Genomic DNA, 24,243 nt, shown 5'->3' on the forward strand with positions numbered 1-24,243 from the left:
CAGGAGGATGGAATACAGACATTTTACAACTTGAAAAAAGCTGCATAACACCCACAAGCTATTCAGGTTTCCATGAAAATCTTAAAATCGTGCTGCCATTCACTGCTTCTTGGCTTTTACTGTGAAGTGCAGCTTTTAGAGGTTCAAAGGTAATTTGTGCTATTTTGGCCCAAAGTTGCAAATGTCAGATTGAAACTCTTATATGAACTGCTGGTTGATGGTTCCAGGAATTCCATTCACTGGAAAACCTGGCACCTCCATTCTACATTCAGTTGAATATGCTTGATTTTCAAAGTTTCAAAAACTTTTTTCTGCCAAAATATTTCAGAGCTCTTCTTATACCATATGCGCAACACAAAAGCCTCAGTCAAAATGATTCATTATCCCTCCTGGGCATGATGTCTTTGCTTGTCTTTAGATGGACACAGAGGCTTGTGACTTGCTGAATGACCTGCAGGTGAGGCTGAACAATGTGCTGGATGATCTAAGTAGAACCTTTGGGAACAGGTATGTACATTGTACTGGTGTGTATACAACTGTGAAAGCTAACACACATTTGTGCTGATTGATAATGTATTTATTTATTTATTTTAATTCCAGTTTCCAGACTCGCATCAGCGAGTGTATGCGACAAATGGCATCTTTGCTGTACCAGATCAAAGGACCAGTCAATGCCAACAACAAAAACCAGGTGGAGGCTGACTCTGACAACATGCTACGGCCACTCATGGACTTCCTGGATGGAAAGTGAGTAGTTGTTTTAGCCAAACTACGGTGTTTTCTGTTTATTCATTGAATTGTCCTGTAGTCTAATTTTTTTTTTTTTTTGCTGAGATAATTTGGTGATTAATTAATTTGGTAAAATGTTTTTTCAGAGCAAAAAAGACGTTTTTGCAACTGCAAAACTGTTAATTGTGCATTTTTGCTAAAAGACATATTTTTTTCCATTCATGAATGACTTCTCAGTATTGTTTATATGTTTAAAAGGAATAATACAAGCACTTGTGAGAGTATGTTTACAACGTCTATGTGTGTGTTCTTGCAGACTGACACTGTTTGCTACTGTGTGTGAGAAGACTGTATTGAAGCGTGTGCTCAAGGAGCTATGGAGGATTGTAATGACCAGCCTGGAGAAGACTATTGTCCTGCCACAGGGCAATGATACCTTTGTGAGTCAGCATTGACTTTGCCTATTTCTAATATTACAAAATTATTAACTTTTTTCATACATAAAATTTTTTTTAAAAATTATATTCCAGGGAGCACAGATTCTCTCAGCTGCAAAAGAACTGGGTCAGCTCTCCAAACTCAAGGTATCATATTGCCTCCACATATCTGAACAATAAGTGTCCTCAAATGGGCTTCGGTGTTACCCTAATTTAAAGAAGTGTCCACAAAATGTGCTTACTAAGAGTGTAAGTATTTTTATTTCACCTTTTTGCTCACCATTTGGCTGTGTAGGATCACATGGCAGGGGAGGCTAAAAGCCTGTCCCCCAGGCAGTGTGCTGTCATGGATGTGGCGCTGGACACAATTAAGGTCAGTTTGTACTCTGGGTTTTGGTTTCATTAGGATGCTGTCTCAGATTAGCTTCATCTGCTATTTATATCTGCTATTTATTCATTAATTCATTACTAAACTTTTTATTTTGCTGTAAAAGATGTCAGAATATTATGAAACAAAATATTGGATGCTTGCAGCTGTGCATCTAAATATTTATGACCTAACTCACCCTGTGTCTCTTTGCAGCAATATTTCCATGCAGGAGGGAATGGGCTGAAGAAGGCCTTCCTAGAGAAGAGTCCTGAGCTGTCCTCACTCCGCCACGCTCTGTCCCTCTATACTCAGACAACAGACACACTCATCAAGACGTTTGTGACCACACAACAAGCACAAGGTAACTGATAAAAGTATCTAATAGTAAAAAGGTACAGAAGGAAAGCCTTACCAAAGATAAACCAGCAGAGGGTGCTATGTGCTCATGATTAGAAAGGTCCTTTCACCAATTGCTCCATTTTCTTTTTCTTTTCTTTTTTTTTTATGTGTTGTTGATGCTGGAACTTGTTGATGTATCATTGCTGTCTTCTCTTTATCTCCTGTGCTGCCTCTGTGCCAGTGCACAATGGAAAGGGTATTAGGTTAACTCCCAATGAAAAAATACAACCCAGCAGGGGTAGGTTTCATTGAAATCAACTGCCAACCTCCCTTTCTTCCCCACACAGTCTCCTTTTGCACAATTTGGTTTTGTCATTCTGTTGGTAGGTCATTCCTTACCCATCCTCTGCATCTGCATTTCCCTTCCATCCTGACCCTGCGTTATTACTTGGTTTTCTTTTCTTTTCTGTATTTTGCCTACACGTGGTCACATGTAAACTTACTTAACGTGTGTGTGTTTTCATGAAAATTAGGATCAGGTGTGGACAAACCAATTGGAGAGGTGTGTATCCACATTGAGCTTTATACTCATCCAAAGAGTGGAGAGAGGAAAGTTACTGTTAAAGGTCAGTCTGAGTTGTTTTTTTTTTAAAGTGATGTAAAAAATGTGGCATTTTAAGCAACATTTGCTCTTCAGCTGACAACATTATCATGTTGCGCATTTATTACTACAGTTGTGGGGGCCAGTGACTTAAAATGGCAGACGTCTGGCATGTTCAGACCCTTTGTGGAGATCACCATGATCGGTCCTCACCTCAGTGACAAGAAACGGAAGTTCCAGACCAAGTCCAAGAACAACAGCTGGTCTCCCAAGTTCAATGAAACCTTCCATTTGTAAGTCCATTTGGGTTTTTTTTCCTCCAGATTTTGCAGTTTATGAAAAAATAAGCAAAACAGAAAAACTTGGAAAGACTAATTTTGGCTGCAGCTCATATGTAATTCAAATCTATATGTAAAATGTATATGTCCATTCGGGGATTTGCACAACAATATTTTGATTGATTTCCACTAGAAAAGTAAATATAAAATCATGTCAGTGGGTCATTGATGTTGAGACACTACCTGAAAGTCTTTTGCAGCTTTAAGCTGACAGATACACCATTAAGCTGTTGGAGAACTCAAAGCACGTAACGCTCTGTTCTCTCTTCACAGTGTTCTGGGTAACCAAGATGGCTTTGAGTGCTATGAGTTGCAAGCATGCGTCAAAGATTACTGTTTTGGTCGTGCCGACCGGGTGGTGGGTTTGGTCGTGCTGCAATTAAGAGACATCATGGAGAAAGGCAACTGCGCCTGCTGGTGCCCCCTTGGACAGCGTATATACATGGACGACACAGGCCTCACTGCCTTGCGAATCCTGTCTCAAAGGTCCAATGATGATGTGGCCAAGGAATTTGTGAGGTTGAAGTCAGAAACTCGATCAGCAGAGGAGGGCAGATGAGGATATCCGGAGAACAAGACGGAAAACAAAAGGATGGAAAATCCTCTCCGAGTTTTATTGTAGATGAACATGTGGACTCTTTCTTGGACCTGTGATGTGTCTTAGCTGCTGTTGACTGTTTGGTAGTGGGTTGCCATTTCTCTTACATCACTGCTATGTTCTCACCTTGGTTTTTTTTTTTTGTTTGTTTGTTTGTTTGTTTTTTGACCAACAGTCACTTTGCAGTGTTCCTCAAACATCCATATTATTTGCTTTTCAGCAAACAGCCACATAAATGCTGGCTCACTCAAGCTTCACACTCAACAGCTGTTTCACAGGTTAGTGACCACTTACTCAGCTATTTAACCTTATTTGTAGCTCCTTTGTCATCAGCCGGAGCGGCACGGTGAGCATGTCATAGCCTCAAGGGAACAGATGATGCCAGGTCCTGTTGAAGGGCCAAACAAATCTCTGCACTTCCCTGGTGCAGAGATTGTGCAATAACCCCACCTCACCCCAAACTGTGGCCAAGTGTTTTATGCCTTACACTCTGCAAACTGTGAATGTGTGAAGTAGGCTTTTAAAAACCATATTCTCTATCTCCTTGGGTGATGGTTTGGGTAAATGTGAAAATACTATGTTTTATCTTATAAAGGAGTGTTTTGTTTGATGAATGAACGAGCACTAGCTAGGACACAATCCTGGTCAAGTACTGACATACTTTGTGAAATGAAGGTACTTAAAGTAACAAACCTTAATTTTGCTAATTTCACAGATCAATTTGAAGGATTAATTGGTTTAATGTGTGCCTTGCCATGTGAAGTTTCCAGCCCTATTTCCCTGGGAAAAGGAATAGCTAGATATAAAACCTGAGGGAATAAAAATCAGTAACAATAAGGTTTAACTAAAATCCTCATGAAAATTCACTGTGGAAGTTTAACAAGAGTGCTATTTGAGCCATCTTTATTTAGCTCATGTAGCCTAGTATAACCATGATGGTGTAACCATTTTATTTATTTATTTTATACGTATTTATTTTTGTGTTTCAAAACTTGTGATGGAATTATTGTTTACCACCAAAAATGGACGTATTTACCACGACAGTGTCAAAGGATTTGCACAGTGGTTGGTCTAAGCTGCTGATGTAGCCTAAATTGGGCCTGAATTGCAGCTTCATAACAAGTTGAAATACACACCCTCAAACTAAAAGTGACAAGCAAGTGCTTGTCATGCAATTAATAACCAAGGTAACCATGTGTGTCCTTGATTTAAGAGATAATTGTCTTGTTGAATTATTCATTTAGAAATAGTAGATGTTGAACTTTCTTCCAAAAACTAAAATCTGCATATCTGGACAAATATTTAAAGTTTACATATATAATTCTGTCCTGTTTTCTTCTACTCTTTGGAGTGGCCTTACTTTGATGAAAAGATAATAAATAAAGAAAAGTAATCTTTTTTTGCTTTGTTTTGTTTTCTTTTTTTAATTGCTTTTTTTTTAAAGCCCTTGTATTTCCTTTGGCTTACAGCAATGATGACTAGCTACTTCTTTGCCCATAAAAATGTTCATTGTCCAGTTTTCCAAGTGATTTTCCATATCATTTTATTGGGTATATTTATCTGGGTTAGGTTTTCTTTTTAATGTGTTATAGTTAGTGTTACTTTATTCTTTCTGATGTTATAAAAGCTTTCCTTGGTCCTCCTTATTAGTTTACGATGGGTTTTTTTTTTTCAGTTGTGTGGACTGAAGTGATGTGCGTCAGTGTTGTGATGTAATGGAAAATGTGAATGTTAGACTTAATGAAAAATGATTATTGCTCTATTATAAAACCCTCAGTGCGTGCACATTGTGAAACTGGTCACAACCACAACTCAATGCTCCTCTTTGTTACAGTGTATTAACCCCTGTGAATAATTAACGTTATTGGTTTAAGAGGGTCAATGTTTCACAGCCATTCTCTAAGCTACATGTTCCTTGTGCCAAGTTGCTACTGTTTATTTTTGATCACTTTTTTTGTGTTTTCAAAATTTTTAAACCCCTATGCTATCACTAAATCACTGCTGTAGTTATCAAGTACAGTATGTAAAACACTGTACTTCATTATTTGTGTAATCTTTGTCATTATTGTAAACTGTTGTTGCCATCTAAACATTCCAAATAATGAATTTTGTATAAAATATTTAACAAGTATTTATAAATCTTCTTGCCTGCTCTTTCTCCCACTACAATATGATAGCTTTTTCATTTCACCCAGTGGGTTATAAGAATGCAAATTCTTTATTTTCATTACCACAAACACAGTTGCATTCACTTTTATTGTTTGACGATAGGATTGCAAGATATAAATAAATAAAGATGATGCCCAGATGATTGTTTAAATCATCTGGGCGCACTGGCCCTTTTTCTTGAACTGATGCTGAACTCAGAGAAATAACACCCATCTCTTAATATAGTTTTGGCTTTGGGTTGTACAGCTGTGGTCGGTGGTTTTCGTGCACTCATCATGGGCATGAATGTCATAGTAATTTGGTGCTTTTAATGATTGATTTCCATGGTAGATTGTGCAGCATGCCTTATCTGATAGCCCTTTGTTGGTGTTGCTCCTGCATCATCATTATCATCATCATCATCATCATCATCACCACAAAGTCCAGCCTGTTTACCTATTGACTCATTATTGGTCATATTCAACTACAAACGATAGTTTCACTTTGCTAGCATAAAAAGGATTTGTTCGGCATTGCTCAGTGGATTGATTGGAACTCAGAATGACAACTGTAGATTTACAAGTTGGCAAGGTCTTTCTAAAGAAATGCAGAATGCAAGATTATCACTTCAAACATTTGTAAATACAGGTTATTCAAATGTGTCACCACCAAAGGTTTCTTTCAGAAGACAGCGTGACAAACTTGGACACAATTGGGTGTTCCAACAGGACGATGATCCCAAACACACATTAACATTTAATGTTTAACTAAGTTTAATGGCATTATGTTTCTGGACTAGTCTTCCCAAAACTCCAACCTTATTCCTGGTGAGAATGACTACAAGTCAGGTCCATGCCAGGAAGCCAACCAATTTTGACAAGAGTGCTCAAAAATTCACCCAGAATTTTCTCAGAAGCTTGTTGTTACCAAAAACATCTAGTCAAGATACAAGTTCATAAGGGATACTTACCCAGGGATTATCAGGGGTGTATGTATATACTTGAGCCTTTATGTATACTTTGGCCCTGTGTGGATTAGAGAAAACCCTAAGTAAAACTCAACTCATGCACCCAATTCTTCTTTTTTAAGTTAATAAAGATCTATATTGTACATTCATTCCACCCTGGGGGAAGAAATCTAAGAAATCATTACAAGTATGTGTTATCACAAAAAACTGTATTAAAAATGTCTTATCACAAACATGCCACAGAAATGTAACATTTTGTTAACATCCATGTGCATTTGTAAAGATTCACTTCTGGCAGCGTGTTTTGACCATTTAGAAACCTAATACGCTTGCATGTCCTCTCATATCAAATGTGCTTTCATTCATCCAGTTTGTTGTTACCAATCAGAGAGCATGCACACACACAACCACACTAAGTAAGAGGGTCATGTTGAGGTCCCCTGGATCTACATATCAGGCATGAAGTCAACCTATTTCAAGCTGTAATAACCACTTGGTAGTAAGTAGTTAAATACATAATTATATTTAATTTATATTAAAAGCAGCCTACTAGGGTTTTCTTATGGTCACAAAGAGGTAAAATTAACTGAATTTAAGAAGCTAAAACTGAACAACTGTTCAGTCTGAACAGTGTGCAGCCACTGCAGGTTGTGTTACATACATGATTATGATAACATTCCCTCTGATTAGCTGAAGCACTTCACCTTTGCTGTTGTTTTACTGCCTTTTCTGTCCTGCACCTACTCAAAATCCAAGTCCAAAGATCACTGTGCTGTTTACACAAGCTCTGAGCTGTTAGGTGCAGGGGATCCCTGGTCTTCCTGTATGAACCTGAAACTTCTGGTGTAGGTGCGACTACAATGCTTCACCTGTTGTTCCTGTTCTCTTTTATCCTGGTGGAGGCCTCAGTTGAACTTCCTTTCTCTGTTTGGGACTAAACTGACACTTGGCTTTCCAGGCAATAGACAAAGGCCGGGATTTGCTTTATCAAAGACGTAAGTAAAAGGAGGGTTAAAATCTTTATCTTTTTCACTGTCTTCTTTATTCAAACACATTTATCTGTGTGCGAGGAGGACCCAGGGGACAAGAGAAGTTATATTGTTGTTTCAGGTATGTGACTAAGTTTCATTTGTTTTCAAACTCAGAAAATTATGATGCTATGATTTTTTTTTTTTTTTTTTGTCAGGAACCATCTCAGAATCTGAACCCTTTAAACCTGACATCATTCAGACTGATCTAATATTTTTGTGAGTGCAAGAAGAAGGATCAGTTGAAACATGCCAACGAATGAGTTGTTGCTTCCGCAGATTTTGTTTTTCCTTCTTAAGAAATTAGGTATCAATTGAAAAGTTAGGTAGTTAATTACTTTTTGTGCTGTTATGCATTTCATTGTCAACATTTTGTATTCTTTATGTCCCACTGATAAACATTTTTCCAGTAAAATTCTATAAAATTACAACACCTGCATATTATTATTGGTAGATTACTGGGCAAGTCAAATGGTCAAGGGTACATCTTTATCTTAATCTGTGTAGTAAGGGATTATTGCACCTTATGTTTAACTACAGTACCAAGAGTTTAAAAGGCCTCTGTATCTTTACAGCTTTGGAGCAAAGATAAATTGTGGGGAGGGGTGGAAATCTTGTCAAGTATGTGAATGTTATATGTCTGCCTATAGCTGGAGAGATATTTTTGGCTTTGTGAAAGCTCAGGATTATTATTTTTGGGATGTTTTGTCTTTCCCTCATCGCCATTTTAAAAGGTGTGCTGTACATATTAAATAGTTCCACCTTTTCTCTATTAATTTTTAAACATTAGATCGCAGTTCTAAACAAACATGACCTTCCAGGAATTAACTGGTTCCCTCTCGCTTTTGCCTCACCTTTTGATATAGAAACCCATTTGGTTTGAAATGACTCACTAATTAGAACTGAAAAGTGGACTTTTTTCCAGGTTATAAAACATGGAGAACCTGAGTTAAAGATGGGAACTGTGCTGTCATACTTTGGACAGTTGTGCGGACATAGAAATAAGGAAGGTGAGATTAGATGCACGTAAACTTTGCTCTACTTTACTGCATTGTTCAGTTACTTTATGGCTGTCACAGTTTTAGTTTTATTTATTTTTGTGACATGCAGTGCACATTTCAGCTTTCAGCTCTGAAATGTTTGCAAAACTTAAATTTGAGTTTGTCTTTCCTCAGTACTGCTGTAACATACAGTAGCATAAACTCTCTCCTGCTCTGACTGCTTTACTCTCTCACAGAGAAGGAGAGATGCTTGCGGGCTAATGACAGCACTTTCAACCTATCTTTCCGCTATGCTGTAAGTATATAGACAAATGTTATCATGCCTATTCAGCAGATGACAAGAGAAGCTTTGGACACACCCTCAGCTCAATGCTTTGCTTGTTTGGATTTGATTACTCAACAACAACAAATGTCAAGTGTCACAAAGACAACTCTTTGCATTTACCACTCAATGAACATAAAGTTGTGTATATTTGCATGTTATGACTGAGATACAAAGCATCAGTTGTACATAAATTGTAGCTAAATAATAAAAAGTTTTGTTGAATAAATCTGAGTTGTAGGCAATTATTAGTGAAATCCTAGAAATCTTAGGATTTTTACTGTACCTTGTTGCTGTGTTACATGACTGATGTCAGTTGTTAAACTGACATCAGTCATGTAACTTTCCTCTGTCGATTTCTTTAACTTCAGAACAATGCCATCAAGACCTCCAAATACAACATCTTCACCTTCCTGCCACTTAATCTTTTTGAGCAGTTCAGGAGGCTCGCTAATGCCTACTTCCTCTTCCTGCTCATCCTTCAGGTAGACATGTTGTCAGAATGAATTGCATGCTTAAAAATAGTTATTTTATGCTGCAGATAGTTATGTGAATGCAAACACTAGCTTATAAAACAATCAGAGTTCAAACTCCACATTGAACACCATCTTTTTAAAATGTAATTTGATTTTAAAATTAGAAATGACACATATTTTCCTTCTTTATCAAATTATTTTTTTCAACACATTATTTAATGTAAACCATACACTGAAATGAGCTTTAAGGCTTTCAGTTTTCAGATTCTTAAAAGCTCAATTATCAATGTATTAAAACAGCATATGTAACTGTATGTGTGTGTGTGTGTGTGTGTGTGTGTGTGTGTGTGTGTGTGTGTGTGTGTGTGTGTGTGTGTGTTGACAGTTGATTCCACAAATCTCCTCTCTGCCATGGTTCACCACAGCTGTCCCTTTGATATTGGTGCTGTCTATAACAGGAGTCAAAGATGCCAGTGACGATATAGTACGTTGAAATTGTTATTAGCAATAGAGAGATCCTGCTCATTATGAAAACCAAAAATAAGGAACTAATATCAGATTTGGAAGCAAACAGTATCTTTTTCTTGTGTCAACTGAGCAGAACAGACACAAATGTGACGGACAAGTCAATAACCGGAAGGTGGACGTCCTCATGGATGGCCAGTAAGTCTTTGGAAACCCAAATGAAAAAGAAAAGAATACCTTTTGTATGAAGAATTATGCTGTTTTGGATTCATTTCTGTGTTGTATGCCTTTGTTCCCTTCCCTGACAGACTCAAAAATGAAAAATGGATGAATGTTCAGGTCGGGAACATAGTCAAACTGGAGAATAATGAGTTCATCACAGTAAGTTTGGGGAGGCTATAGTAAAGATTTGAAGCAAGTGAAAGAAATTCATTTCAAAAGTAAGTTCCAAACTAAACTCAGTGCTTTTATTTCTTAGGCAGACCTTCTGTTGCTGTCTAGCAGTGAGCCCCTTAATTTAGTTTATGTGGAAACAGCTGAACTAGATGGGTAAGTGTGCTGTACTGTGGTGTTTGTATGCTAGGTTGACAACTAATGTCTAACACTGTCTTGGATTTTCCTTGGTCTCCCCCAGAGAAACCAATCTGAAGGTGAAACAGGCTCTGACTGTAACTGGAGAGCTGGGAGACAACATTGAGGCACTCGCTGTCTTTAATGGTGAGAATCTCAATGAAACAACACACAGTCTGATTTTCAAAAGTGAAACCTGGTTCTGTCATTGGGAAATGTCAGAGGGGAGAAAAACAAACAGAGTGTTTAAGCTTCTACTGAGTGATTACATTTTCTCACATCTGTGTAGGTTTTCAGTCATCCAGGTCATGGTAGTCTAAGAATCTTGGAAAGAAAGCGACTGGGCTTCTTTACGTTTCTTGAAACTTAAGACGTCCAGTCGCTTTCTTTCCATGCATATCCTCATGTATTGCTTTTCTCTACCAATGTAAAAAGCAGATCCTGGGTTTTATTTATTTGTTGTTTGTTTGTTGCTTACCTGAATAGATCTGTTTACATACACTAGCCACTTCATTAGGTACACCTGCACACCTGCTAATTAATCTAATCAGCAAATCATTTTAACATGTGGACAGGGTTAAAATGATCTGCAGAAGTTCAAACTGGCTATCAAATTAGGTAGAATGTAGATTAAAGGGACTTTGAACGTCACATGGTTGCTGGCGCCAGATGAGTCTGAGTATTTCAGAAACTGATGACCTGCTGGGATTAACCCACATCTGTAAGGTTTCCAGAGAATGGTCCACAAAAGAGAAGACATCCAGTGAGCAGCCGTTCTCTAGGTGAAAATCCCTTGTTGATACCAGAGGTCGGAGGAGACTACACAGACTGCTTCGAGCTGTCCTCTAACTATCCTGTGAACTGTTTAGAATTATTTGCTGACACTGATTTCTGTTTCTCAGGTGAAGTGCGATGTGAACCTCCCAATAACCGTCTAGACAAGTTCAAAGGGACTCTGACTTTGAACGGAGAAAGATATGCCTTGAACAACGACAAAGTGCTGCTCAGAGGCTGTACTCTCAGGAACACTGAGTGGTGCTTCGGTCTGGTCATCTTTGGAGGTACACTGTGCACTGCAACTGTGTACAACTTGAGTGATTCTTTTTGGTCTAGTTTCTATTGTTTTCTCTAATAATAATGTTTGAAGTTGTACATAAGAGACTAGAGCAGGAAGGAGATGCAGCGAAGGTGTGCAGAAGAAAATCTGACACTAATAATCCTTTCCAGGTCCTGACACTAAACTGATGCAGAACAGCGGGAAGTCAATATTCAAACGGACAAGCATTGATCACCTGATGAATATTCTGGTGTTATGTGTGAGTTTACACAAGCACAAATACAAAGAAAGTCACACAAAGTCTCAGCTTATAGATATAGAACTTAAAGACAGTGATTTGTTTTTCACCTGAGTGACAAGAGTAATATTGTTTGAATAATCAAGAAGTCTGATGTTTTTATTCCATCAGATCTTTGGTTTCCTGGCATCTATGTGCTCCATTTTGACCATTGGCAATGCAATCTGGGAAACAAATGAGGGCTCTGTGTTCACTATGTTTCTTCCTCGTGAACCGGGCATTGATGCTCCTCTCTCATCATTCCTCATCTTCTGGTCTTATGTCATTGTCCTTAACACAGTGGTACCAATTTCACTCTACGTCAGGTAAGTAAAAATGATTAAACCAAAAAACAACCAAAGTTGGTTTGAACACTTGAGACTTGTGCTAATATGTATCACATTTTGAAATTTTACCAATTTGTGCTACATTGTTAGCGTGGAGTTCATTCGTCTGGGAAACAGCTTCTTAATAGACTGGGACAGGAAGATGTACTATCCTAAGAATGATACTCCAGCTCAGGCAAGAACCACCACACTCAATGAGGAGCTAGGCCAGATTAAATACATCTTCAGTGACAAGACTGGCACTCTGACACAGAACATCATGACTTTCAACAAGTGCTCCATTAATGGAAAAGCTTACGGTGAGCAGCTTTGCTTGTGTAAAAAGTTGTCACAGAGGCAAATGGAAACATGAACATTGTTTAAATGATTCATTTTACAGTATATTTATCTTATATTCAGGAGACCTCTATGACTTCTCTGGAGAAAGAGTGGAAATTACAGAGGTGAGAGGAAAATGCATGATTGTGTAGCTTATTTAAAGAAAGTATTGATCCAACTTTGTTGTTTTGGCTTTTCTTGCAGAGGACAGAGAGAGTGGACTTCTCCTGGAACAATCTGGCTGATCCAAAGTTCAGCTTTCATGACCACAGACTGGTGGAGATGGTGAGAAGTGGAAACCCTGAGACTCAGGAGTTCTTCCGCTTGTTATCCCTGTGTCACACTGTTATGCCTGAGGAAAAGAAAGAGGGTGAGGGGTCCCCTAAAAGACATCTTCATTTCATTTACATTTCAGGAGAATTTCGAAATATTCTTGGAGTCTATCTAAAAACTCCAAATTCAGTGCAATAAAAGACATACAGGTACATGGAAATGTGCTCCACCATGCAAATGTTCAAATTTTACCCTTATATGCCAATTAAATTGTCATCTCTGTTTTACCTGGTAGGAGAGCTCAATTATCAGGCTCAGTCACCTGATGAAGGCGCTCTGGTGACTGCTGCAAGAAACTTTGGATTTGTGTTCCGATCACGCACACCAGAAACCATCACAGTAGTAGAGATGGGCAAACAAGTCATCTATGAACTTCTGGCCATTCTGGACTTCAGTAATGTGAGGAAGAGGATGTCAGTGATAGGTGAGATAAGGTGTCAACCATACTTATTTTGGCCATACTTCGTATATTCAGAAGATAGACAATTTCTTTTTCTGCATGCATTACGTCAAACTTTCTAACTTTCCCTGTCACTTCCAGTGCGCAGCCCAGAGGGGAAGCTGACTCTATACTGCAAAGGTGCAGACACCATGATCTTTGAAAGACTGCACCCCTCCTGTAACAAACTGATGGAAGTAACCACTAACCACCTCAATGTGAGTGATCCAAAGCATATAAAAGTAGCTTGAAGCTAAAATCAATGAAATTTTAATATAATTAATGTAATTTAACATTCGACTTCTTTCGATTATCAAACAAAAACAGGAGTATGCAGGTGATGGCCTCCGTACACTTGCTCTGGCATATAAGGACTTAGACAAGACCTACATGATAGATTGGAAACATCGCCAACATGAGGCCAGTGTTGCCATGGAGGGACGTGAAGAAAAACTTGATGAACTTTATGAAGAGATAGAGAAAGATATGATGGTTAGTACATGTGCTGAAAACTTTGTCACATCGCTAGATCATCTGACAGACCAATTTGCTGCTTGATGACCTACTGATAGTTTTCCAGAAATTATACGTACCAGGGATGTCAAGTTAATTTTACATCGGGGGGAAATATAGCCCAATTTCATCTTAAATGGGCTGGACCAGTCAAACTCTGCTTGTCTCCAGTCAATGTTAATAAGTTTAACTATACATTTTACCTTGAGATATCTTACAATAAAAAAAGAAGTTCAATTTCAACACCTCAGATTTTCTTACATGATTGTGGCGGGGTGTGGTTTGCGATACTGCTGCAGGGACGATTGACCCACCTGCGTGGCATCTGCAATCACGCCTAGCCGGCTTAAAAGTTAGGAGTTCTGGTAAATGCTGTTGTTTTTGTGGTAATGTTGAGCTGGCAGCAGGAGAGCTGCAGCTCAGTGTGTGTTTGCACAGCAACCGTGTGAGTGTTAATAAAGTATGCTGAAGATCATGTTCATGCCATCGGGTCTGCCATGGTCATTTACAATGATAAGAAATGCTTCTGTAGTAAATGAAAGAAATCTATCAGCATAAATCTTTGAGCTTAAATTGTAAGACGTGAATGTGTAAAGGTACAGAAGAATTCTGGTGGTTTGTTTTCCCAGAATGTCCTCCAGAATGCCATCCTTTTCATCCTTTTTCCAAAGTTGTTTCCAGATTAAAGTATTTGCCAGGTTGATCCTGGCACCTGGGTTCGTTTGACACCCCAGCTTTAGATTGTGCACTAATGTTACAGCGAAACCAGCATAATTTGTCATAAATGTATAAATCACAACTACATCTGTGGCTTTAGCTGTTGGGAGCGACAGCTGTGGAGGACAAGTTGCAAGATGGTGTACCACAGACCATTGAGCAACTGGCTAAAGCTGACATCAAAATCTGGGTGTTAACTGGAGATAAGCAAGGTCAGTGTCACTTTATGTTTCTTCTTATTTAAGCTTTTTTTGTAGATTTAAGATTTATTGATTGAAAATTATTTTACTGTTCAACAGAGACAGCAGAGAACATTGGCTATTCCTGTAACATACTAAGAGGGGAGATGAAGGATGTCTTTGTTGTCTCAGCCAACACTGCTGAAGGAGTCAAAGAGGAGCTACAGTGAGTCGGTTAGAAACAGATAAGGATCAACTGTCAATCAGAGGCTTTTTCATCATACAATTAATGATGCAATTTGTCAGTTTATGAATTTCAGTAAACTTAAATTAACTAGAACAGCACGAACAGGAACTCAACCATTTGAGGCTTGATTCATTAAGTTACTTTTCCTACAGCTGTAAGATAAATTTGTAGCTGTTGTTTTACAATATTTGTTTGTACAGTTTTCTCAGACAGGCATGAACATTTTCACACTTCTCTCTTGTTTCAAGTTCAAACCTTCATAGAAAAATAAGTCCATTATAATAGAATGAAACCGGTGCAAAACGTTTCGTCGACATTGTTGTGTTTGTCGGGGAGAAAATGTACAAACAAACACTACAAATTTGACAAGCTGAACGCATTCTTTACTGTACAGGAGGCACGAGATTGATTGACAGTGGTCTACAGCCAATCAGGATGCACAACACAACGTGCTGTTTAAAGAAACAAACAAACAAAAAAAAAAACAAAAAAAAAACCACCATGCAAAATTGCACAAAAAAAATCTGCGAAACAGTGAGGCCACGAAAAGTGAACCGCGTTATAGCGAGGGACCACTGTATATCAGAATTTGCTGCTTTACTTAGGGGCAGATCTAGAGAAATTTTCTTAGGGTGGCATGAGGGTGGAAAAGAAATCAAATAGGGTGGCAAAATCAAAGTCTTTTTTTTTCTCCACACACATATGCAGGTGGTTACACATGGTTAAAATGATTTAAATGCAGTAAGTATACATGTTTTTCATATAAATATAGTCTATAACTTAATTAGTGTCTGTATCCCACATAATTAAACACTTTAGTTACATAAAACATGTGAGTTTTGATTCTATGTACTGTATAGCCTGTATAATAAATAAATATGTAGCCCAATAAGTATAAAATCCAGAAATCTACACAACATGGGGCGGTTCATTTATAAACACAAGTCTAACTTAAGTTTCACACTGTTTTTTGTTAGAAAACAATCACATTGTTACAGCTTAAATTACACCAAATGTCAGAAATCTGCGCTGTCATAAACAAAAATTTAAACCTAATTTTCCATGATTTGTTGGATTAACACACTGAGGTCTGAAATACAACCGGTCATTTTTGAGTCCTTTTGAGTTTACATTTGTATTTCACCCTCAAATTGTTTCATTTTATTTTTTCCCCTTGCCTTGTTTGGTATCAGTCTTTTCAGCTCAACTGAGTTTAGTTGTTTTTTCACTGACGTACTGCATTAGTATTACTGATCTGAAATCACAAAAAGAACTTAAAATCCTAGTGTGGCGGATCACCAGGTGGCTCCACTCACACCCAAGTTGAAGGGAAGTGCTGGGGTGGAGATTTTGGCGCTTACTGTATGTGAAGTTCTGAGAGTCAGTTAATAAAGTTGGAGTGAGACACTGAGACCTCTCCTGTCGTTATTACATACCTCCACACTAGTAGTATTTTTTTACTGTAAAAAAAACACAGATATGTTGAGCAAATTTTTATAACTTGAAATGCAAATATAAATTGTACATTTTATAAACATATACAACTATTTACCTAATAATGCAGCCAATACACCTGCCTTTTTTTTTTCATTTTGTACAACCATTTAAAAATATTACTAAAACTAAAATGAGAGAACAATCAGGTGTCGCAAATTATGTGTGTCAGTAAAAAAAATGTTTTTCCACCAGAAGACAGAGGAAAACAGCACAGGGATAAACCTGCAGGCCTGACAACAGGAGGTGTATCACTCCGCTGGTTTCTACTTAGTGACAGTGTTTACAATGCAATATGCCTTTGTGACATTCATTAGTGCCCTCACTGGCACACAAAACAAAACAACAACTACACAACAGAACAACTACACAAGACAACACAACACACTAACTCTACACTCCACACTAAACGTCACAAATCTCCCACATCTAAACTCTCTCTCTCGCACACACTCGCTCGCTCTGTCTCGCTGCCATTACCGTCACTTCCAAAACTTTTTCCTCTCCCTAAACAACCAAAACCCACCTGTTGACTTTTTTTAAAATTGGTCGACATGGTACATTTTTCCACCGACACGAAAGAGGTGGCTTTTTTTTTCTTTCTTTACTGTTTTTGCGCTGTCCTTAGAAAACACTTTAACAAAAACCACATACACATAGAAAAAAACGTGGCTTATATATATTATCATAACTCTGGATTTACTGGGCTGTAATTAAACTTTAAAAACTTTCAATATGGGCTGAAATAGAGACTCAGCGTGGCTGCAGCTTGTTGCTGTGTCTGTTTAAATCAGTCATGTGATTTGGAGGTGCAGCGTGTCCGTGGACCACAGAGGGTTAATAACACTCACCATCATTCCATTTCCAGAGTGTAACATCCAACCACCTGTGTGAAATCTGAAATTCCCATGGTGTTGTTGAAAATAGTGATGCACGAATCATGAACGAATCGTTCAATACTCGAGAATCACTTCACTGACTCATGAATCATGATTCACATGCCCAACTGACTCACTGACTCATCCCTGTTGCTGTTAGCAAACTAATTTCATTAGTAGAAATATATCTAGCTTATAATTAAAATTGTGGAAAAAAACACAACATCCAGTATCTTAACAAAAATATTTCTGCTCTGAACTGGGTAGCATCGCTCTGCTAACATGCTAACAGCACATTTGAGCTACTCACCCCCTCCTTTACTGTGTGAATCTTAGCGTAAGCGAATCACTCAGCACTCACTAACCCTACGGTGGCCCCTAGAGACAAAGCACGTACAAACTCCAAAACACTTGCAAACTCCAAAGCACATGCAAACTCCAAAACACATGCAAATTCCAAAACACTTGCAAACTAAAAAACACATGCAAACTCCAAAACACGTACAAACTCCAAAACACGTACAAAATCCAAAACACTTGCAAACTAAAAAACACATGCAAACTCCAAAACACGTACAAACTCCAAAACACTTGCAAACTCCAAAACACTTGCAAACTAAAAAACACATGCAAACTCCAAAACACGTACAAACTCCAAAACACTTGCAAAATCCAAAACACTTGCAAACTAAAAAACACGTACAAACTCCAAAACACTTGCAAACTCCAAAACACTTGCAAACTCCAAAACACAACGGAAGTGCTCCAGGACGCTAGGGGCAGTGTTGAGCTCGATTTGCAAAATAAACGGCAAGTTTGTCTGTAAATTCGATTCAGTAAAAAGAATAAATTTTACCATCACTAGTTCAAAATGTGCTCTGGCACAATCGCAAGCATCGCTTGCTAAATCAAGAAAAAAGCCGGTCCTGCTATGGGCTGAACCATTTGTTAATGGTGGAGGGGGGTAACACTATGCAATATATTCAGTTTTAGCATTTATATTCACCGTTGACTGTAACTACGCTCAAAATGTTAATGCTATCTTATTTTAATAAACAACACTGTCATATGCAAAACTGGGGTGGCACTTGGGGTGGCAAGGGATAATTTCATGCTACCCCTCTGTAAATTCTGTATAACTCATCACAACCATTAAAACCAAAGCTCGACATCCATGCCTTACATGGTTGTGGTTACTAGGTTGGGATTGAACATTCCTACCATCATCTATGTTCCTCCACGGTGGGTAGTAATGTGAAAAATTAAGATTGTGGTTACAAGGAATGGGAATAAGCTACTTCTGAAGGGTGTATGGGTTCAGACTTCTTGTTAGGATGCTGTGGGGGAGATTCAGAACAGCTGGCTTGGCAATACCTCCTTGTGCACTTACAAGAGGTAGAAGATGTGGCCATTGTAAGGGAGGTTTTGACATGTCTACTTAGACTACTGTCGCTGATAAGTGCCAAAATGGATGAGTGGTTTGATTGATGACTGAATACAAGTACAGTCAAACCAAAGTCATCCTCAGCGTTGTGCATGTTTGATTGAATTAAAAATAAAATAATAATTGTATAAATGGAAACACAATGTGTGCAAATACAGTCCGTCTCAAAAGGTTGGTTTAGATATTTTTGACACTCTTTTTAATGGAGAAGAGAGGCCACTAAAGGCAAAATGTGTCTAAAATCGGCAATTAAGAGGATAGGAAATATTTTTTAAAATTAAACACTGTTAGCCTGTTAATCTTTAGGCTCATCTTATATCTTCATTGTTGTCTATAAGAAAAATATAGTTAACAAATGAATTGTGAACTTTTTATGAGGTCATGTTTTCTGTCCTCATGTTTTCAGGAATGCACGACGAAAAATGTGTCCTGAAGCAGCAGAGGAGCCATCTGTGTTTAAATCTCGAGTAGGCCTGTTTTGGCTTAAAAAGACAGAGACTATGCAGGATGAGAAGGTGGATGGAGATTATGGACTAATTATAAATGGGCACAGTCTGGTAAGATTTTTTTTTCTTTTCTTTTTAGCAATATTACTATTGTCAGCAAATGCTGAAAATCCCCTGCTAGTTGACCTGTAGAGGTCACACTGTGTGATCAGAAAATACATATTGGTTTTTTTTTTTTAAAGTCCGATTCTCTTATGTTTCTTAAACTTAGAGATGAATGTAGAAATGAATGGAATTCTCTTGAGGTTTTAAGGTTGCACTACAGAATCTTGACAGATGACCTAACTCCATCAATTCTTTCCTTCATCATCAGGCTTTTGCACTGGAGAAGAACTTGAGGTTGGAGCTGCTGAGGACAGCATGCATGTGTCAGACAGTGATTTGCTGCAGGGTCACTCCTTTGCAGAAGGCCCAAGTGGTTCAGCTGGTCAAGAAATACAAGCAGGCTGTCACTCTTGCTATTGGGGATGGAGCCAATGATGTCAGCATGATAAAGGGTAACCTGTGAAGTCACCAATATACAGAGCTGTATTTTCATTACAACTATCCAGCTGGGAAATATGTAGCTGATATTGTGTATTTTATTGTGTATTTTATTTGCTTCCTTTTCTGCCTGCCAGTTGCTCATATTGGTGTAGGTATCAGTGGGCAGGAAGGCATGCAGGCAGTGCTGTCCAGCGACTATTCCTTTGCCCAGTTCCGTTACCTTCAGCGCCTCCTGCTGGTGCATGGCCGCTGGTCCTACATCCGCATGTGCAAGTTCCTTGGATATTTCTTTTACAAGAACTTCACTTTTACGCTTGTCCAATTCTGGTACGCCTTCTTTTGTGGTTTTTCTGCACAGGTGAGATATATGTATTGTAACTATACTATAATGTAATTTAAGTAGCTTTTGTAATGGGACATAAAGTGTTTATCAATCTCAATGAGAGAAATGCAAAAAAGTTTCAAATGATGCAGGACAAATGAAACAAATAACTTGATTCACATTCACCTTTTCTTTATGTTGTACTTAAATGTTCATTGTGGTTGTTCACAGACTGTTTATGAGGACTGGTTCATCACCTTCTACAATATGGTTTACACAGCTCTTCCAGTCCTTGGCATGTGTCTGTTTGACCAGGTATGTAGATTACAATTAACTATCAGTTTTTGGTTGACTTACATAAACCAGATCTCATACTCAGGTCTCTGTGTCCACTGAGCTTTCTCATCTCTTTCACTAAAACTTGTTTTGTGCAGGATGTAAATGACCGTTGGAGTTTATACCATCCTCAGCTCTACGCTCCAGGCCAGAAGAACCAATACTTCAATAAGAAAGCTTTTGTGAGCTGTGTAATGCACAGCTGCTACAGTTCCTTAATCCTCTTTTTTATTCCATGGGCTTCCATGCATGACACAGTCAGAGATGATGGAAAAGAGATTGCTGACTATCAGTCTTTTGCTTTATTGGCACAGACTTGTCTGCTCATTGTGGTGTACACACAGGTGAGAAACACAGGTCTCGTTACCAGAGGCATGCTTGGAAATGACATATTTATTGTGAAAACATAGAGAATCACAAAACTTTGCCACATTATTTGTCCTCCAGTTTTTTTTCAGTGAACTGCACTGCTTTGAGAAAAAATTGCATTTAACGGTTTTATTTATGCATTTCTATACCATAAATCCATGTGCACTCATTAGATACTTTATTAGGTGCACGCGGTTATTATCACTTTGGGCCTTTTTTGCCTGCAGAACTGCTCATTTTCATTATGGCAAATTTTCAAAAAAAGCCTGAAGTATTGATACAAATGTTGATTCTGACCCTACCATCTAAATGTTACTGAGATTTATGATACCAGGCAATGCTTTTGTTCTTCTGTATGCCATGGTTGCCATGTTGCTTTCCTATCATCTTGAAGCATTTTGTCAATTCTCCTCTGGCATCAACAATCTTTGCCCAGAGAACTGCTGCTCACTGGATGGTTTCTCTTATAGAACTATTCCTTGTAAACCCTAGAGATAATTGTGTGGGAAAATGCCAGTAGATCAGCAATTTCTGAAATACCCAATCTAGCACGCAAAACCACACCACATTCAAAGTAACTTAATTAGCTTTTTTACCTCCCTGATGCTTAGTCTAAACTCCAGCAGGTAGTATTGACCACGTGTACATGTTCAAAAGCATTGAGTTCCTGCCATTTGATTGGCTGGTTAATAAACAGTTGAACCGAGGGTACCTAACAAAGAGGCTACTTAGTCTACAGACTAATCTGCTGTAACAGAAACATTTCCATTCTATGTCAGTCTCTAAATTTGAGTTTATGTAAAGAAATAAGTACACAGGACATTAATAATGATAAAAGTAAATACTTTTCAGCTGTGTCTTGACACCTATTACTGGACAGCAGTGAACCATTTTTTTGTGTGGGGAAGCATGGTGGCCTACTTTTCCATCACATTAACCATGTGCAGCAATGGCATGTTTTATATGTTCACGTCTTCTTTCCCCTTCATTGGTAAGTACATTTACTATATTTAGTATGTTTGCCACTTTAATGTTAATTTAATGAAGTTATCAAGTTTTTTTCTATTCTAAAATATTGGTACTTTAAAGGAGACATGAGTACATTAAAACAGGGTTATGCGAACTAGCATTTAGACAAAAAAGGTTAGATTTGTGCTGGCTGTATCCTGGGATTGTGTATTTAAATTTCATCATCCATTTTTGCAGTTTGTGAAGTTACTTTCTTATATACTGTAATACTGTAACATTATGTGATTCTGACATTATTGGATTTCAGGCACAACAAGAAACTCTCTGAACCAGCCTAATGTGTGGCTCACCATATTCCTGACATTCGTTCTCTGTATCCTGCCTGTTGTTGCTTTCCGCTTCATATTTATACAGCTTCGTCCTACCATTAATGATAAGGTAAAAAAAACACTTGGGGCAGCATGTAAAAGCATCTTGTCTTCTATTAACCCTTTTGTCTTGTACACCAGAAAGTAGCGTATCCATAGTGAAAAGTCTACATTTAAAAAAAATTAAAATCCCTTGTTTCTTTTTTCTAGGTGAGGTATAAGATGCGTACAGAGGAGTTGCCTGTACCGGCACCTCGTCGCTTACGGAGAAGGCGTAGTACTCGGTCAGGTTACGCCTTCTCTCACTCCCAGGGCTACGGTGATCTAGTAACATCTAGAAAATTCCTGATGAAACGCTCCACCAAGAGAGCTCCTCTGTTCACCCAGACAGACTCTTCCATATTTCAAAATCAGCCACAGCACTACCGCACTATTGCTGAGGAAGCTGAGGAGTCACAGGGTCACGGTCCCTAAAACCGAAGCAGACAGGGACTGAAACACAGACAGTATTTTATTTTCCTAACACTGGAGTCAACCTGGCACTGAAGAAAAGATGGTGTCTTATAATGTGTGAATGTTGATATCTCTGTGAAAATGTTGTTTGCCTCAGAATGGTTGTTTTTATTTTTGTACTTATTAAGTACAATTTTCATATTGTGCAACTTGAATTATTACTGGCCAGTTTCTAAAGCACACTTGAAGATTTTGCAAAGATGTTCTACCCTGGTTTTAGTTAATTTCATTACAAATACAATTGGCTTGTGGATTAGGATAAAAAAAGGTAGATGTAGTTTGTTTTGTTTAGTTTTTTCTTAGTTTTGAAATAGGTTTTCAAACTAGATAGCTGAGAAATTACAAATATAGGAAGTTTTATTGATTTTTAATACAAAGTATATACTAAAAAGGTGTGTGTAGGCAGTGATCTTGAATACTGTACTATACATTATATATAGTTTAGTATAGTTTATACACTGTAGTTATTTACATGAGGATTATTATTATACTGTGTTAATAATTTAACATTCAGTCCTTCATGAATGTATAACTTAACCTGGCACCACTACAGTCACATTGTTCACAGCGGACAGCCAGTTATTAGTCTTATCTCTGTAACTGTTTTTTTTTTTTTTGCCTTTTCATAACCTTATTTTTAAAAGAGAAAACCAGAATAAAATGTGTTTAAATATTTAGCAAGGAACTGAATTCTGGAAGAGGGGATTGGTATAAAAAGCAGATATCTAATTTTCTAATCCAGGCTTCAAGCAGATGTGGATTATAGTCAATAACAGTTGTTAAATCATTGGACCATGGTTCAGGATGGCTGTATTAATTTTCTTCATCATGTTAAGACTTTGCTCAGACTCTCTGAGTAATAAATTGCTTTTTCTAGTTCCAGCTGATCATCAGCAGTCAGTTGAGCTGTAATTTATTTGTTTATGGAAAAACACAGTAGTGTATGTGTGAGCTTCCTCTTTGTTGACACTCTACACAGTAAAAGCAGTTAATGACACACAAGGATTGTGAACTCTGAACTCATACACTGTTTTCACACTGTGTTGATTAATAAAGCCCTTCAAAATTGACTCTTTCACTTTGCTGTCTTTTATTGACTTAATCAATCGAGACCAAAACATTTCCGCAGCTGGAGATGTTGAAAATGTTGTTATAGTTCCTGACTGTATCCCTCAACAGGCCAAGGTTTCCTTTCATCGGTTACATGAATTTGACAACAGCTTTATTTCACTAGTTTCTCGACTTTTTGTTGAGCTTATTTATTTACTTCTATCTGTCCCATCCTGCTGAATTTACTTATGTGTACTTCAGTCACACACTATGCAATGAATAATTAATTCTGTTTCAAAGACAACATGAACCAAGACAGAAATTCTTTGAAATAAATGTGTGGTTTTATCAACTTATCAGGAAGTGTTGAATCACAAAGCTCAGACTTGTGGATCAATCTGTTTTCATTGTTGCATTGTATCTACACATTTAGACCAGATTAGAACAGTTGATGCCCTCAGTAAAAGAACTGGTCCCTCAGTTTTATTCTCATTACTGCTCACTGTGGATAATGCCTCAGCAGTTCCTCGACTTCTAATGGGACACAGACCAGATGCCTTCTTTGTTAAGGATCAGCAAGCTCCAAGTTGGTGGCAATTAAAAGTATGCTTATCAAAACTGAAGCTCTGTCAAATGATAAAGAAGTTTAAAAAGAGGTGTAAGGATGTGGTCTTTATATGTATAAATTAGAG

The 24,243-nt window shown here is 37.9% G+C and overlaps 2 protein-coding genes across 3 annotated transcripts in view; both read left to right on the top strand.

Annotated features, from left to right (window-relative positions):
• Positions 1-5,764, top strand: part of LOC146705578 (uncharacterized) — a 64,860-nt gene extending 59,096 nt beyond the window's left edge. The window contains exons 42-51 of the mRNA XM_085463302.1: positions 419-507; positions 601-747; positions 1,046-1,169; positions 1,260-1,313; positions 1,462-1,539; positions 1,750-1,897; positions 2,117-2,173; positions 2,409-2,501; positions 2,610-2,769; positions 3,088-5,764. Coding sequence (XP_085319428.1) covers positions 419-507; positions 601-747; positions 1,046-1,169; positions 1,260-1,313; positions 1,462-1,539; positions 1,750-1,897; positions 2,117-2,173; positions 2,409-2,501; positions 2,610-2,769; positions 3,088-3,373 — 1,236 coding nt within the window. The 3' untranslated portion in view covers positions 3,374-5,764. The remainder of the gene's footprint in view (positions 1-418; positions 508-600; positions 748-1,045; positions 1,170-1,259; positions 1,314-1,461; positions 1,540-1,749; positions 1,898-2,116; positions 2,174-2,408; positions 2,502-2,609; positions 2,770-3,087) is intronic.
• Positions 5,765-7,327: 1,563 nt separating this feature from the next.
• LOC146705580 (phospholipid-transporting ATPase ID-like) lies at positions 7,328-23,571 on the top strand. Of its 2 annotated transcripts, none has more exons than XM_085463304.1 (28): positions 7,328-7,774; positions 8,481-8,565; positions 8,793-8,851; positions 9,250-9,363; positions 9,740-9,838; positions 9,956-10,017; positions 10,128-10,200; positions 10,298-10,368; positions 10,454-10,536; positions 11,292-11,450; positions 11,617-11,705; positions 11,856-12,049; positions 12,161-12,369; positions 12,470-12,513; positions 12,593-12,758; positions 12,957-13,145; positions 13,263-13,378; positions 13,488-13,652; positions 14,491-14,602; positions 14,690-14,795; positions 19,039-19,189; positions 19,452-19,635; positions 19,759-19,982; positions 20,178-20,261; positions 20,381-20,626; positions 21,504-21,642; positions 21,928-22,058; positions 22,199-23,571. In XM_085463304.1, exons 2-28 carry the CDS (start codon positions 8,511-8,513, stop codon positions 22,460-22,462), a joined length of 3,588 nt encoding a protein of 1,195 aa, XP_085319430.1. In that variant the 5' UTR covers positions 7,328-7,774; positions 8,481-8,510; the 3' UTR covers positions 22,463-23,571. The 2 variants fall into 2 exon arrangements, with proteins under 2 accessions (XP_085319430.1, XP_085319429.1); XM_085463303.1 differs by having other exon boundaries at positions 7,328-7,522.
• The last annotated feature ends 672 nt before the right edge of the window (positions 23,572-24,243 follow it).

Source organism: Copadichromis virginalis, linkage group LG7, assembly GCF_057382275.1.
Source record: "Copadichromis virginalis isolate Kocher_CV1m ecotype Utaka linkage group LG7, C_Virginalis_male_GT1.1, whole genome shotgun sequence".
In the NCBI taxonomy this organism is placed as follows: domain Eukaryota; kingdom Metazoa; phylum Chordata; class Actinopteri; order Cichliformes; family Cichlidae; genus Copadichromis; species Copadichromis virginalis.